Source organism: Equus quagga, unplaced genomic scaffold (genome assembly GCF_021613505.1).
Source record: "Equus quagga isolate Etosha38 unplaced genomic scaffold, UCLA_HA_Equagga_1.0 153_RagTag, whole genome shotgun sequence".
NCBI classification, from domain to species: Eukaryota; Metazoa; Chordata; class Mammalia; order Perissodactyla; family Equidae; genus Equus; species Equus quagga.
Window position 1 is genome coordinate 3,721,529 of NW_025796915.1, and position 14,560 is coordinate 3,736,088.

Below are 14,560 nucleotides of genomic sequence, written 5' to 3' on the forward strand. Positions count from 1 at the left end.
CACATTTCAAGTTAAAAGAATCCAACTACAGGAGAGAGAATATGAAATAATTTAAATAGAGCAAGCCATTCTACCTGCCATTCTGTATGAGCATGCAATATGAGATACGAACTTGTTCTTCCAGTTGAGCTCAGCTCCAAAGTGCCTCTCTTAGTAAAAGTATCTCATCACCTTACGATTGTAGAGTTTTAAAAAAATGCTTTTGAACAAGATACATGCAATACTCCTCTTCACATGGTTGTCAACAAAAGAAATAATTTGTTCCAATACTCAAAGGAAAAACTATATATGCCCAACTTATTGAGAGATGAAATATCAGCCTCCAATATAGGGCTTTCCTAAGGTACGTTAAAGGGGAGTATGATAATATGCAGTTTTCACATTACTTGCTTAATTTAAATCTAATGCCTAACTAAAATGCAACTCCACTGTATCAGACTTAAAAAAAAATCAATGAATAAACTCCCACCTAGTCATATCCTAGTGAAATTACTAAATTTCAAAGTCCAGTGACAAAAAAATTCTACAAACATATGGATTAAAAAAAAAAAAGACAAAAAAAAAAAAAAACAAACAAAGGGGCCGGCCCCGTGGCCAAGTGGTTAAGTTCGCGCGCTCCGCTGCAGGCGGCCCAGTGTTTCGTTGGTTCGAATCCTGGGCGCGGACATGGCACTGCTCATCGAGCCACGCTGAGGCAGCGTCCCACATGCCACAGCTAGAGGGACCCACAGCGAAGAATATACAACTATGTACTGGGGGTCTTTGGGGAGAAAAAGGAAAAAATAAAATCTTTAAAAAAAAAAAGATGTGGGTACCTAGTAGACATTATGTACAACATGAAATGCAGGGGGGAGAATTGTCCAGTGAGTTCTGAAAGGAAAAGACTATGACACAGGAATTTCATATCAAGGTCAAACGATTATGCATACACAGAGGCAAATTTTAAAACTTAATTGTGAACAAAGTGAAACTAACTACGAAGTTAGTACCACAATGTTATCTGATATTTCTTACCCACAAATTTTAATGACTTACAAATAAAGCTGATTCTGAAACTGCAAAATGTCTACTTAACTACAGCTACTCTGAAGAAGAAAGCTCACTCTTCCACAAAGCTTCCACAAGTTTTGTGTTTTTATTTAAAAACATGGATTTCTTCATAAAGTAACAAAAATTTACTCCTCAGAACTTCCCAATACATATTATCCTGAAGTTTATTTCTGTGGCTTTGAATAAACTCCCGAAGATTGTTTCATAAAAGCTGCCCACAACATCTAACAGGAAATACATGAAGTCTTAAAAAGGAAACAGGAAATGATAAGGTTAATTTTCAGGCATTAAAAATTGGAACAAGCACTATCTCCAGCTTCTTTTCTAGCATCACAATCTTTAAGAGACTATCTGGCCTATGATTTCATCATCCACTAATCACCTCTCCATTTGTAACAAATGATAAACTTCAGAATAAAAAAAAATGAACACTTCAAGAAATGGTTTTCTGATCAAGAACATTTCTGTTGCTTTTGCCTTTACCCTGCCTCAACTCATACGTATTTCACTGTACCCTCCTTGCCAAAAAAACTTCCCCATCCAAAAAGCCTACTCATGCCTCCAAGCCCAGCTCAAGTCCCACCTCCCTAAGAAAACTAACCAAATACTCCAGACTAAACAAATCTTTATCCTCATCAACATAAGGTCATGCTTTTAATAATCTAATTACACACAGCCGTCAGATAAAAATATAAACCAAATTATATGTGTTATTTAATTTTCATATATATTTAGTGAGCCCCTCCATCCAGTTTATAATAATAATAAAAGCAATAACTAGGGCTGACCCCATGGTCGAGTGGTTAGAGTTCTATGTGCTCTACTTCGGAGGCCTAGATTCACAGGTTTGGATCCCAGGTGTGGACCAACTCCACTTGTCAGCCATGCTGTGGAGGTGTCCCACATACAAGGTACAGGAAGACTGAGACAGATGTTAGCTTAGGCTGAATCTTCCTCAAGGAAAAAAAAGAGGATTGGCAAAGGATGTTAGCTCTGGGCGAATCTTCCTCACACACAAAACACACACATATACACACACACACAATAATAACAGTTTACATTTAATGAGCGACTAAGATAAATCAGGTTCTGTTCTAAACATGGACACATTAACTCCTTCATTGTTCATCTCAGTCCAGTAAAGCAGTAAGTTATTACAGACGTTATTTAAAGTAAAGAATGGTTCATAACTGTCTTTGCAAGCCTCTCCTCTCCCCCCAGCACTCCAATCCAGGGCCATGGCATGCATGTAGGGGTAAGGAAAAAGAACCAATACTACTTTAGCAGTATCCCATGTATTCATACACGTTTCTGAACAAGATATCCACAGGCAAAATGAACTTCATCACTTTACACGGCTCTGATTCTAGGTACTTATCTATCTTCTTCCACAGACTATTTCCTGCCTTTGCACACCCAACTATGGGTGTATGTTCAAGTCTTTGCCCTAGGTTTTCTTTCTCCTTCCTCAGTGATATGATCTAGTCTCATGGCTTGAACTATCACCTCTATTGGCTAATTCCTGAACCCACATTTCTCTCTAGACCTCTCATCTGAGCCCTAATTCCCTAATACCTTTATAGAGATGTTCTGCTGGCATCTCAGACTCAAGGTGTCCAAAATGGAAATCATATCAAACTTGTCTCTCTTGCTGCATTTCTTAACCATTTTCCACTCAGTACCTTGAGTCAAACTGGCATTCAAGTATTTGATTAGCTGAACTTATTCATCTAAACCAAAACTGCTCATCCTGTCTTAAAAGAGGTAATAGCATGTTTCAATTCCTCTTTTTCACTCAAATCAATTAATAAAATGTTTAACTTTTTGTCCCTCAAGTGAACAAGAGCAGTGGTTAGCACAAGTCATATAAACAGACTGACTTAATTACTGGTTCACTTCTCATTAAGTTAAAAACCACAAGCAGCCATGGGAGTTTTGATAGTTATAAAGTTTTAAATTGTTCCAATTTTTAATTATGTATTGTTTAATTTACATTTATAAATGAACCACTGATTCAAAAAAGGAATAGGAATATGAACAAAAGACACAAATAGGCAATTCTCAGAAACAACATAAACCATCAATAAAAATCTGAAAAGATGCTCAACTCCAATAATAATTTTAAAATATAAAACTTAGAGATACTTTTTAAATCCATCAAACCGGCAAAGACTAAGAAATCTGAAAATAACTACTATGTTGGCAAGGATGTGGGGAAAAAGGCACTCTCTCATTTGCTGTTGACAGGAGAGCAAATCAGCTTTTGGGAGAACAATTTGGAAAAAACTATCAAAAATTTTAGAGGCCACCCCGTGGCCAAGTGGTTAAGTCGCAGGCTCCACTTCGGCAGCCCAGGGTTTTGCCAGTTCATTTCCTGGGCGCAGACATGGCACCGCTCATCAAGCCACGATGAGGCGGCGTCCCACATAGCACAACCAGAGGCACTCACAACTAGAATATACAACTCTGTGCTAGGGGTCTTTGGGGAGAAAAAAGAAGAAGAAGAAGAGAAAAAAAGAAGATTGGCAACAGTTGTTAGCTCAGGCACCAATCTTTAAAACAAAATTTTTAATACACGTGTTCTTTTACCTACACTTCCATATCTACAAACTTATTCTATCATATATTTGAACATGTGCACAGACATTTGTAAAAATGAGTTCACTGCATATGTTTGCAATCAAAAATTTAGGAGCATCAGGCGCTGGCCAGTGGCTCAGTGGTTAAGTGCGCATGTTCCGCTTTGGTGGCCCAGGGTTCGCCGGTTTGAATCCCAGGTGCAGACATGGCAATGCTTAGCACCCCATGCTGTGGCAGGCATCCCACATATGAAGTGGAGGAAGATGGGCACGGATGTTAGCTTAGGGCTAGTCTTCCTCAGCAAAAAGAGGAGGCCTGGCAGCAGTTAGCTCAGGGCTAATCTTCCTCGGAAAAAAAAAAATTTAGGAGCATCAGGGGCCAGCCCCATGGCCAAGTGCTTACGTTTGCAGGCTCCACTTTGGTGGCACAGGGTTTCGCTGGTTCGGATCCTGGGTGCAGACATGGCACTGCTCATCAAGCCATGCTGAGGCAGCGTCCCACACGCTACAACTAGAAGGACCCACAACTAAAAATATACAACTATGTACCGGGGAGGCTTTTGGGAGAAAAAGGAAAAATAAAATCTTTAAAAAAAAAATTTAGTAGCACCAAAAGGGAACTGGTTAAATAAATTATGATACAATCATAAAATACCACATGGCTATTAAAACAGCTGTGACAAATTTATATATATTCACATGGAAAGAAGTCCTAAAACAAGGTGGAAAACAGTATGCACAGCACAACCCAACTTGTTAGTTTTGTTATATATGTATTATATATCTTAACTAATTAATTGTACATATAAAACAGAAAGTCCATAGCTATTAAAAGTTATTTATCTCTGAGGAGAGGGTTGAAATGTATGATTTCACCTTTTATTTTACATATTGTTTGAAATTTTATGTTTTTAATTTTTTTAATCAAACCGACGAGTCACTTTACCCCCAAACTAAAAATTCACATACTGTACATATTTTAGCAATCAGAGTTAGACATGCTGCTAACAAAGACAAATTCCCTGGCAAGAGGGGTAGAGACCAGCAGAGAAGGAACTCTGCCCGGCCACCTTACCTCCCTTCCTATTCACAGTTCCTTTCCTCTCACCTCAGGTGTCAATCATACTCACCTGAGGTGAGATGAGACTTCAGAGATTTCCATGAGAAGATGTATCTCCAAGACAGCAAGATAGTCTGAGGGGGTAAAAGAAAGGGCCAGGGACAGGCCGAATCTATTAGCAGTGACGGACAGGGAAAAAACTTTCCTCAACCTGCCTGAGACAATTATTTCTGTTCATGGGAAATTCTGTGTTCTTATGTTTAAGTCTTCTTCCTTATAAAGGTCACGACTTGCTTTTGTCAAGAAGCATTCCCCAAATAGTCTTTCTATCCACTTCTGATCTGTTATGGGCATAGAAATCAGATAATACGGCTTGTTAGAAATGCATATGAATTAAACATAAAGAGGCTCTAAACAAGGGCCTTGGGGACTCTAAAAAACTTATTTACTTTGAGGCATAGACTTTGAAAATTATTTCTCTTATTCCCTAGTCTTCAGTTATATTCTAGAGGTGAGGGTGCATGATGGTTGAGTTCTATATAGGGGACGTGCCATTAATCAAGGGGTTATGACTATAAGAAGTGTACACACAATGCTTTGGATACGTGACACCATGTAAATTTATAACAACTAATAACCCTACCTCAAACTTCAAAAGCTTTCAAGAATTAACCAAAAAGATCCTATTGTAGTTGTTACATTAAAAGTTATCCTATGAATAAAAAGTTATACATAAAACTTATAATTCGTTATTTTACCCTTGAATTCATAAATTACAATGCCATCATCTTCACTAGACCTTTTATATAAAGATATACCTTGGTAATTTTCTTTTTTACTCACTCTGCCCCTGAAAAACAAATATTCTGTGTTCAGTTTCTATGTAGTAGCACTTTAAAAATTTACTCTGCTCAGGACTCCCTAGTAAGTTTTACTGGCCATTACTGATCAATAATAAATCCTGAAAACCAGTACAATCAATCTCTGGATTTCCCACAGACATGGGAGCAGCTGCAGCCCTAGATGGCTCCGCTGGTAGCGTTCACACATATCAAACATTCTAGTGATCAGTTCACTTAGAGGAAACGAAGTATAACTCCCTCTGAGAATTCTAGTCTACTGACTTGGTAAAACTAAATTACAACTAAAGATATAAAACCAAAAATCATGAGAGAAAGCAGCACTATTACTTGATCAACAGTAGCACAACGATTCCAGAATCTGTTTTTCCACCTACAGCAGTAATGACACTTTCTTCCTCCAAATCAAGTTATCTGTTATCTACATATATGTTTTATCTCTATTAGACCAAGGCTTCCTAAGATAGAAAACATGTCCAATTCATCTTAGTATCTCCATAACGCACAGCTTTGTACATAATTAGCCCTCAAAGATAACGTGTTTGCAACTATCCAAAATTACCTAAATTTTCAGTTTTGGCTATAAAACAACTACCTGACTTACATAACCGCTGGCGTTCTCTCCCCCTTTCCTCACATAAGAGAGTCAAAAGTGGAATCAAAACCTGCTCATTCCAGCCAGATCTGTAACTTGGTCAGTTTACCTTACATCCCCTACAAGCCTAAGAGTAAGCATCTACTATCTCAAGTAATACTGCAGCTTAAAATGCCTCTCTCATAATTGCTTAACAATGAACTTTTATTTCTTGAAATCAGCCCTAAAACCATTTTTACACATAGAAAATCATACACAGTCATTTACAAGCCACTTACAAGGTTTTCCCAATCATATCCTACTTTACACCTAGAAAAAAGATGTACAGTAACTTGAACTTTAGAGAATGACAAAAGGTAATTCTTTCATCTAGAACGGAAATGATCAGTGTTCAAACACAAGAACTGAATAGAGGTCATTTAGCTGAGATAAATTTACCACTCAATTTTACAGATTTCAGAATTACAGAAACTTGGAGGTGGAGGGGACCTTTGAGATTACTTATTAATTAGGTAATTAATTAATCCCTGAAGTTAACAGATGAAATAGAGAAGCTACGGGACCTGCATTTTAAAATAATGGCCTTAAGTAATCAAGGTTCACAATTAAAGGTGAAAATATCTTGAAAAAGTTGTAAAAGTACTAGTCAATGGTATTACTCTTAATGATATCATTACTATTCTACAATAAATGGAACCCTGACTCCCATATACACGCAAAAAATTATTCTCACCAATAATCCCATATGTGGGAATCCAAAATAAAGAAGAAAAAGACCATATGCAGGAAGATGTTCACGACAGCATTCTTTATTATAGCAGAATACTGAAAACAACTTCAACATCCATAACAGCAGAATAAATAATTAGCAGCAGTGTGCAGTATAATAGAAAGTATAGGCTTTGGAGCTGAAAAGACCTGGATTCGAATGCCAACTTTTCCACATGAGAGCTGTGAGACCTCTGGCAAGTCACTTAATATTCGAGACTCAGTTACCTCATCTGTAGAATGGAGGGGATATTACCATCTTCCTCATGGGTTGTATAAAGGATTACTTGCATGTAAAAGAGCTTGGCACAGTGTCTGGAGCTCAGTGAGTGTTCAATAAATACTACTTTTAATGGCCACTATTAAATACTATATTCATTCACGGGAATATCATACAGACATTTTAAATAATGGTTATAAGAAAATCTATACATACTGGCATGGAAAGATCTCTAACACATTACTAAGTGAAAAAAGCAAGTTGAAAACGATAGTCTGATCCCGCTTATGTGTAAAAAATAAAACTATACACACATGTAAGTGCAAAGGGAAAGTATTAAAAGCGATTATGGGTAAAAAAAGGAATTTGCTGGTAGAAGTGATAACTTTTTACTCTATCTACTTCCACATTGTTTTACTTCAAAACATGTATTTAAATATTTTTAAAACAAATTTTTAAAAATAAAATGATGACAAAGATAATGTGGCAACAAAGAGAAAAGGCATAATGCTAAGGGAAAATATTTACATATAAAGTTGTACATACACCATGATTACAATGTAAAAATGATGTGCCATCGAGTCAGCAACTAGAAAGACATACACCACAATTATACCATTGAATCTAAATGACTTTTTTGGTCTCTGTTTCCAATGTTTTTTAATCAAAAAACTCCTTTCATTCTAAATGAATCCAAAATTTGGGTTCTATTTTAGTATCATCTTTCAGTGTTCCATGACAGTCAATTTTTTAAAATCATAAACACAAGACTTTTCCTCACCTCATTTAGCTTGCTGGCCAATAAGATCTTCTTACCTATAGTCATTTCCTCTGACTGTTCCCTTATGGTTGATGCAATTTTACCTAGAAGCCAAAACACCTGCCAATGACATGGTACATACCTCCCAACCACATAGAAGTCACTAATAAAATTAAGTGTTTGGGGAAAAAAACTATTAAATAAACAGAGCCTCCATATAGTGAGATTAATGTTACCCAATATTTTTTATTAGCATAGAGAAAACTCATAAAAAAGAAATCAACAATGACCAATTAAGCCTACAGAAAAATAATCTACACTTTCAAAAAATAGAATTATGGTATATTTTTAAAGTTCATAAAGAAACATTAAAATCATTCTACACAGATACAGTACTTTACAGTTTATAAGCAATTTTACATTCTATTTTTCTGATACTCCAGTTAGGTAAGCGAGGTATTATTCTTGCCTGCCTATAGCCCCCAACAGATATATAGAAAGGTGTACAATCATGAGTCACATCCCAAATCCTCTGCCTCCATATCATAAGTCTTTTTTCACCATCCCACAGCACGTATTAATTTCATACGGTTGACTAAGAATGGTCACATTTCTTATCTCCTTTGAGCATTCATCCTGGAAATCTATGAACTCTTTTATACCTCATCCTAGTAGGCAGGCAGAGCAGGGCATCAGTCCCTGTTTAGAGAAGACTCAGTAAGCTCACTGATGGTTCTGAAGATGACAAGACTAATCAACACTAAAATTGCAGCATATTCAGAGAAGGATGACCAAACTCGCAAAGGGTTAAAAAATTAAGTAATGTAAAGAGTGGCTGATTAATTTAGAAAGGAGCAGGAGGAGAGCGACGCACACACACACACACACATCTCGTCATCAGACACACGAAGGGCCAACATATAAAGGAATCAGATTTGTGCTGTATGGCCCTGGGGGTAAAAACAAAGGCAAGTTAACATTCATGCAACAAACATTTCTTGGGTATCTACTCTGTGCCGGATGGTTGTGCTACACTAGGTATAAAAAGATGAATAACAGAAGTTCCAATCTTCAAGAGGTTCAGAGTCGTCGAAGAGACAAGAAAATAAGTAACCCAAGAGGAAAGTCCTCAGAAAGCTATGGAAACACAGAAAATGATGACTCTAACTCTCTTTGGGTAAGGGGGCCAAAAGAGAAAAATTCACTGAATAGACGAATAGGAGTTTCAGAAATGGACCTTACTCTTTTCTCTTAAGGCTTTCAACTGATTAGATGAAGCCCACTCACATTATGGAAGCAAGGTGGGAAGTGGCATTAACAGGAAGAAGGAACAGCACCTGCAAAGGCAGGAAAACATGAAGCTCTGCAGTAAACCTGGAGTGGTGGAACACCAGGTACGCATTAGAGGTGCTAAGAGACAAGGCTTTAAAGTGAGAGTGGGAGACGCCAGTGGTAAAGAACACAAGGGCCTCACAATCTCCATACCAAGGACTTTAGACTCTAACACTCAATCTATGAGACACTAATAAAAGATTCTAAGTAGGAGAGGGGCATGCTCAGAAAAATATGTAAGAAAGCTCACTCCAGCAGGAGAACAGGCTTCTAGAGGGTAACAGTGGAGATAAACAGATTAATTACAGAGTCACTATTGCTAGTCTAGATGGGGATGATGATGAAAAGATACAGACTCAGACGTATCTAGGAGGTAAAAATCAAACAACTATTGGCTATAGGAATAGGGAAGGGGAGGGTCCAGGATGACTTTCAGATCTCAACTTGGGTGAGTGAGTGGTGAGCAGTGACACCCAGGCAGGTAACACAGGAAAACAGAAAATCATTCAAACAATGTGAGAGCCCTAGGCCAGGAACTGTGGTTGTCTGGAGAAAGGGGCTGAGGGAAGCCGGAGGGAAGAGGAGCAAAGATGAGTTTACCTTTGGTCTTGTGTAACGTAAGCTGCCTATTTAGTGAAGCTACTGAGTGGCACAGGAAGAGTGGAAAAGGAGAGTCATTAGCTTATAAGAAGCAACTGAAGACAAGGAGAGTGTATAGAATAAGATCAACTTGAGATACCAATATTCTAAGGGGGTGAAGGAAAAACCTGAAAAACAAATGAAGAGTGGATCAGAGAAGTAAGAGATGAATCAGGAGATAAGATGATGCCAAAAATGGCAAAAGAAGAGAAAAAAATTCAAGAAGGATGGGGAGGGTGAAAATTAAAGTTAAATGTATTGCATCATAAAGCCAAGTTTACTAACAGAAGTTATTCAAAACAGGAACAGACTACCTTGTGAGGTAACAAATCACATCAAGTGAATGATTCAAGCAGAGTCATCTATGCCACATGTTGACAGGAGGATTCTCACCTTAAATGAGAAGAATAGCTACATGACCTCTACAGAACACCTCTGAAGTCTACGTCAAGGCTAGCCTCAACACTACTATGACATTTCATCAAATATTCATTTGCAATCTAATTAATGAATAGGATATTTGATTATTCTAATAAATGTTAAAAAAAAATCTCTACATATTTCATCTAACTCAAAAGCAACCAATACTGGATTAAAATTTTTCACTAACTCTGTTTTTGGGGTACAAAAAATTGCTGGAGAAAGTGTGGAAATTGCTAATCTATTTCAAATTCAAAGTGATTTCAAACGACCTCTCAACACTGTCTTCCTAACTTTCCCCATTCCTGCATCCCAGTTCCACCCCATTACCATTCCTTAGCCCCTTTGCTCCAATTAGAGAAGACTTGCATTGCACAGGCTGCTGTCACGTCGTTCACGTCATCTTCCCCTAGGTCCCTTCATATCTTTTCAGTAATCTGCCCTTCCTTCCTTCCTAAAACCAGACTGCGTGCCTGATCATTTCCAACCCTCCACCTCTGCTGACCATTTTCCATTACCAGTCCTTCCCTCTCCTTTTTCCTCCACCTCCTCCTGTCTATACGTCTACCCTAAGTTGGAAATACACTCCGTTTCTCCTGTTGCCCCATACCCTATTTTTCTCCTTTTACTACCAAGTATCTCCATTCCCCTACCACCTACTCACTGCAATCCCCTACAGAAAGGTTTCAGAGTCTATCCCCTCCCCCCCACTGACAAATGACGGCCGACTTACTGACAGCTTAACCAGTTGCTGCTTACTCCCTTCTCAATTCCCTCATCTCTCTGCAGTTTAGGACACTAGTGACCAACGCCTCCTTATGGCAGTTATTCCTTTCACTTTTGTAATGAGGCAAGAGGCTTTGTGCAAAGCACTCTGAACCGAGAATCAGAAGATCTGTGTTCTAGATGTAATTCTACCATTAATGAGCTGTGCATCTCCTCACCTGCTTTCCCACTCACCCCTCCTCAGATCCCGCTTCCGAGACACTCAGGCTAGGTTAGGTCCCTGCGGCAAACTTTCTCAAAACCTGTTCTCCTTTGTAGCGCTTATCACAACTACTTGATTATATAATTAGTAGTTGAATGGCTATCTTTCCTACCCACACACCAGACTGTAAGCTCCATGAAGGCAGAGTGTGCATTTCAGCTCAAAATAAAAGCCCACCAACTGAATCAACACTGAAAGAGACGATACGACCACTTCCTAAGGCTCTGCTTATTATTTTTATTAACCTAAGTCATAAAATTACTAGCACTCACAAACAAAATTACTGACAAAATTTTAAGCAGACATTCCACCAAATACCTAGAACACACATAATATGATGTACTACATATAAAATTAAGTAAGAGAGAACTTGTCTTCCAAGATAGTTACATTTTTCTTGCCCATCCACAAGAATAGAAAGGGCTGGATGAGTTACCTACATTCCAGGACCAAAATGTGTATTATAAACCATGTTGAGGCTGAATGTGCAAGTGCCAGTTTGATACTAAAACATTCCTGTTTATATAGCTGTTTAGATAACAACCACTGGCACTTTAGGTTTAAAGCTCTTAATATTGGCAAAAGCCATGAGCTATCTATACTCTGCAAGAAAACCCAAAGAAAGTTTATCAGCCAAGTTACATTACAGTGTGATTTTCAATATTTCATATAAACCAGGGCAAAACAAGTAATGGTTTAGTGATTACAAGTTGCCACTGTGCCTGATCAGATGACTTTCCAAGTGCAAAAATTTCAGATCTCACGTAAGTAGGTGAAAGTTTTGTCAAGTTTTATGATACACCACACCTGGTCAAACAATTTAAGCAGATCACAGGCTAATTTGTCCTTCAACTGCTGTATGTGTCCCGCTCCTCAAACGTACTGAAAGGTCTTTATGACAGGTTTGGCGTTTTGTTATTGGCCCCCTTAAATAAACAGGAATGCAAGTGACTTCAATAACCTATGATAGTCAAAAAGCCTGAAAATGGCTTTCGAGGCTAACTATATTTACATATTGCCACTTGAAAACAACGTACAAGCACTTAAAATCTGATGCTTAGACAATTCCCTAGGTTAAGAGCAGTTAACAGGCTGTAAATATAGTTGTAATCCCCAGGAAAGAAGAGGCATTTCATAACGGAAACACTAACAGATAAAATCACTCGGAGCCGTTCTCCAACGCGCCCTCATCCTTAAGTCACCACCACTGGCAGCGAGGGGGCAATTGTGCCCCTCGGACACCCTCTCTCTTCCGCAGCCTGCGGGCTACAATCCCCGCACAAGGAGTCCCTCGAGATCAGCCAGCGCTTCCCTGCGACTTCAGCTGGGAAATCCCCGGCCAGGGAATGCCGAGTTCAAGCCCCCCTCCCCCTTCCTTTCCTGAAAATTAACGAATTGGCCGTTACGATTGTTTATTTAATGAGGTGTGTAGTGGCCTCTACTGGTGCTTGTGTGAGCACAAGAATGTCCCACTCTTACAAGTGGGATGAGCCTGGGGGAGGGGAGGGAGCCGAGGGGTGAACCTGCCTCCGGGTACAAAGCGGACAACTAGACCCGGGAGCCCCCGACGCGCCCTCGCGGCCGCCCCTCCCGCGGCGGCGCCTCCGCCCGCCTACTTCACTCTCCACCCGACGCGACCCCCTTTCTCTTCGGCAACCAGAGACGAAGCAGAGAAGTTCCTGCACGTTCCCTCCTGGATCCTAAACAAAAACACGGCAGCCGCGGCCGCCGGGGCCGGGGCCGCGCCCCCGCCCCCACCCCGCGCTCCTGGGCCCGCGCGCCGCGGCCGCAGCTTACCTGGGGACTGCGGCGGGGAGCCGCTCCTGGCGGCCGCGGCGCCCGGCGCCCGGCGCCCGAGCAGCAGCAGGCAGCAGAGCCAGAAGGAGGAGGTGCCGAGGAGTCGCCGGGCTCCCCGCTCCGCCGCCATCTCTTCCCTGCGAGCGGCGGCGGCGGCGGCAGCGCCGCGGAGCCCTCGCCGCTCTGCCTCCCGCGCGCTTCAGCCGGTCCCTCGCTGCAGGCTCGGCTCCCGCGGCCGCCGCCGCCGCTGCTCCAGCCCGGCCCGACCCGGCCCGCGCGGCCCCTCTCGCGGGAGGGGACACTCGGGGGCGCCTCCCTCCTGCAGGGGGGCGGAGAGGGGAGGAGAGCGGAGAGTCAGTACATTCCGGGGCGGGGGGGCGGGGGGGGCTCGGTCTCCAGGTTCCAGGCGCCGCCACCCGCCGCCGACTCCGGCTCCACACACCAGCGCGAGGGGGGCGGAGACCGCAGGCGGCGGGGGTGGGGGGCGGGGGCCCGGGGCGCGCACACCCGCGCACGCGCAAGCGCGCGCCTTCCTCGCCCGCACGCCCTCGGCTCCGCGCGGGGCCCGCCCCGCTCCAATCCCGGCTGCCGCCTCGCGGGCCCGCTCCCCTCCCCCTTCTCCCCGGAGCCGCGGACGGGTGCGGGGCGCGCGCGCCTGGCGCTGCTGCTGGCGTCAGGGAAACCCCGGAGAAGCGGATCCTCCTTCTCCTCCTCGCGTCTGCCCGCAGCCCCTGTCCCTCGCGCCCCCTCTTCCTCCTCCTCACCCTGGGGAGAAATTCCCCTCTCACCTCCCCAGAGTCCTGCGGCTGTCGAGACTGAAGGGAAAGGCGCTCCGAGCCCGGGCTTGTCCGGGAGGCCGCAGCGAGAGCGCACCTCTCCTCTGCCTGGGCCCAGGGCCTCTATATAGGGCCTCGGAGGAAACCGAACGGCCTCCGGGAGGAAACCTGGGTGCGCAGAGCGTCGGCCCCGGGGTTTATGTGCTCGCCAAAAACAATAGTGATCCCGCCCGGCTCTTGCTGGGACCTGGCGCGGCTCCCGTGGGAGGGGGCCGGCCGCGCCGCCGCTGACCTCCCGCTTCCCGGCCGCGCCGCCCTCGCCGCGCGCTTCCCCTGGACGGTGCCGGGCCTCCCGGGCCGCGGGGCCCGCGCCCCCCGCCTCTCGGCCCCGGGCCAGGGAAGCGGGGCACAGACAAAGGTGCCCCGTGTGCACTCCTGCAGCCAGTGCGGGGCCCGGGCCGAGCCCCAGGGCTCCCCGGGGCTAATGCTCTGGCCGCGGCTGAAAGCTGTTACCTCTGCCTTTGCGAGGCGCTTCGCGCTTTCCTACCTGGAAATCACGTCTTTCGCCGGTAACCGAGAGCAAGGGGGCTGTGATTGTAAACCACTTGGTAGTCGGGGGACAGCACCCAGGCTCCCCAAAGTTGGAGGAAAGCTGTTTGTAGTTGCACTGCTCATAAGAATAATTTTATAAGCTGCACCCATGAAAATATTTTAAG

At 42.7% G+C, this 14,560-nt stretch overlaps 1 protein-coding gene across 5 annotated transcripts in view; it reads right to left on the reverse strand.

Moving 5' to 3' along the window:
* The window catches only part of LOC124233072 (neogenin), a 247,290-nt gene extending 233,869 nt beyond the window's left edge, over positions 1–13,421 (reverse strand). For 2 of the 5 annotated variants that reach the window (XM_046650149.1, XM_046650148.1), the window contains exon 1: positions 13,069–13,421. In XM_046650149.1, the coding sequence (XP_046506105.1) occupies positions 13,069–13,198 (130 nt within the window). In that variant the 5' untranslated portion in view covers positions 13,199–13,421. The remainder of the gene's footprint in view (positions 1–13,068) is intronic. The other 3 variants (XM_046650147.1, XM_046650145.1, XM_046650146.1) reach the window with 2 other exon arrangements.
* Positions 13,422–14,560: the final 1,139 nt, after the last annotated feature.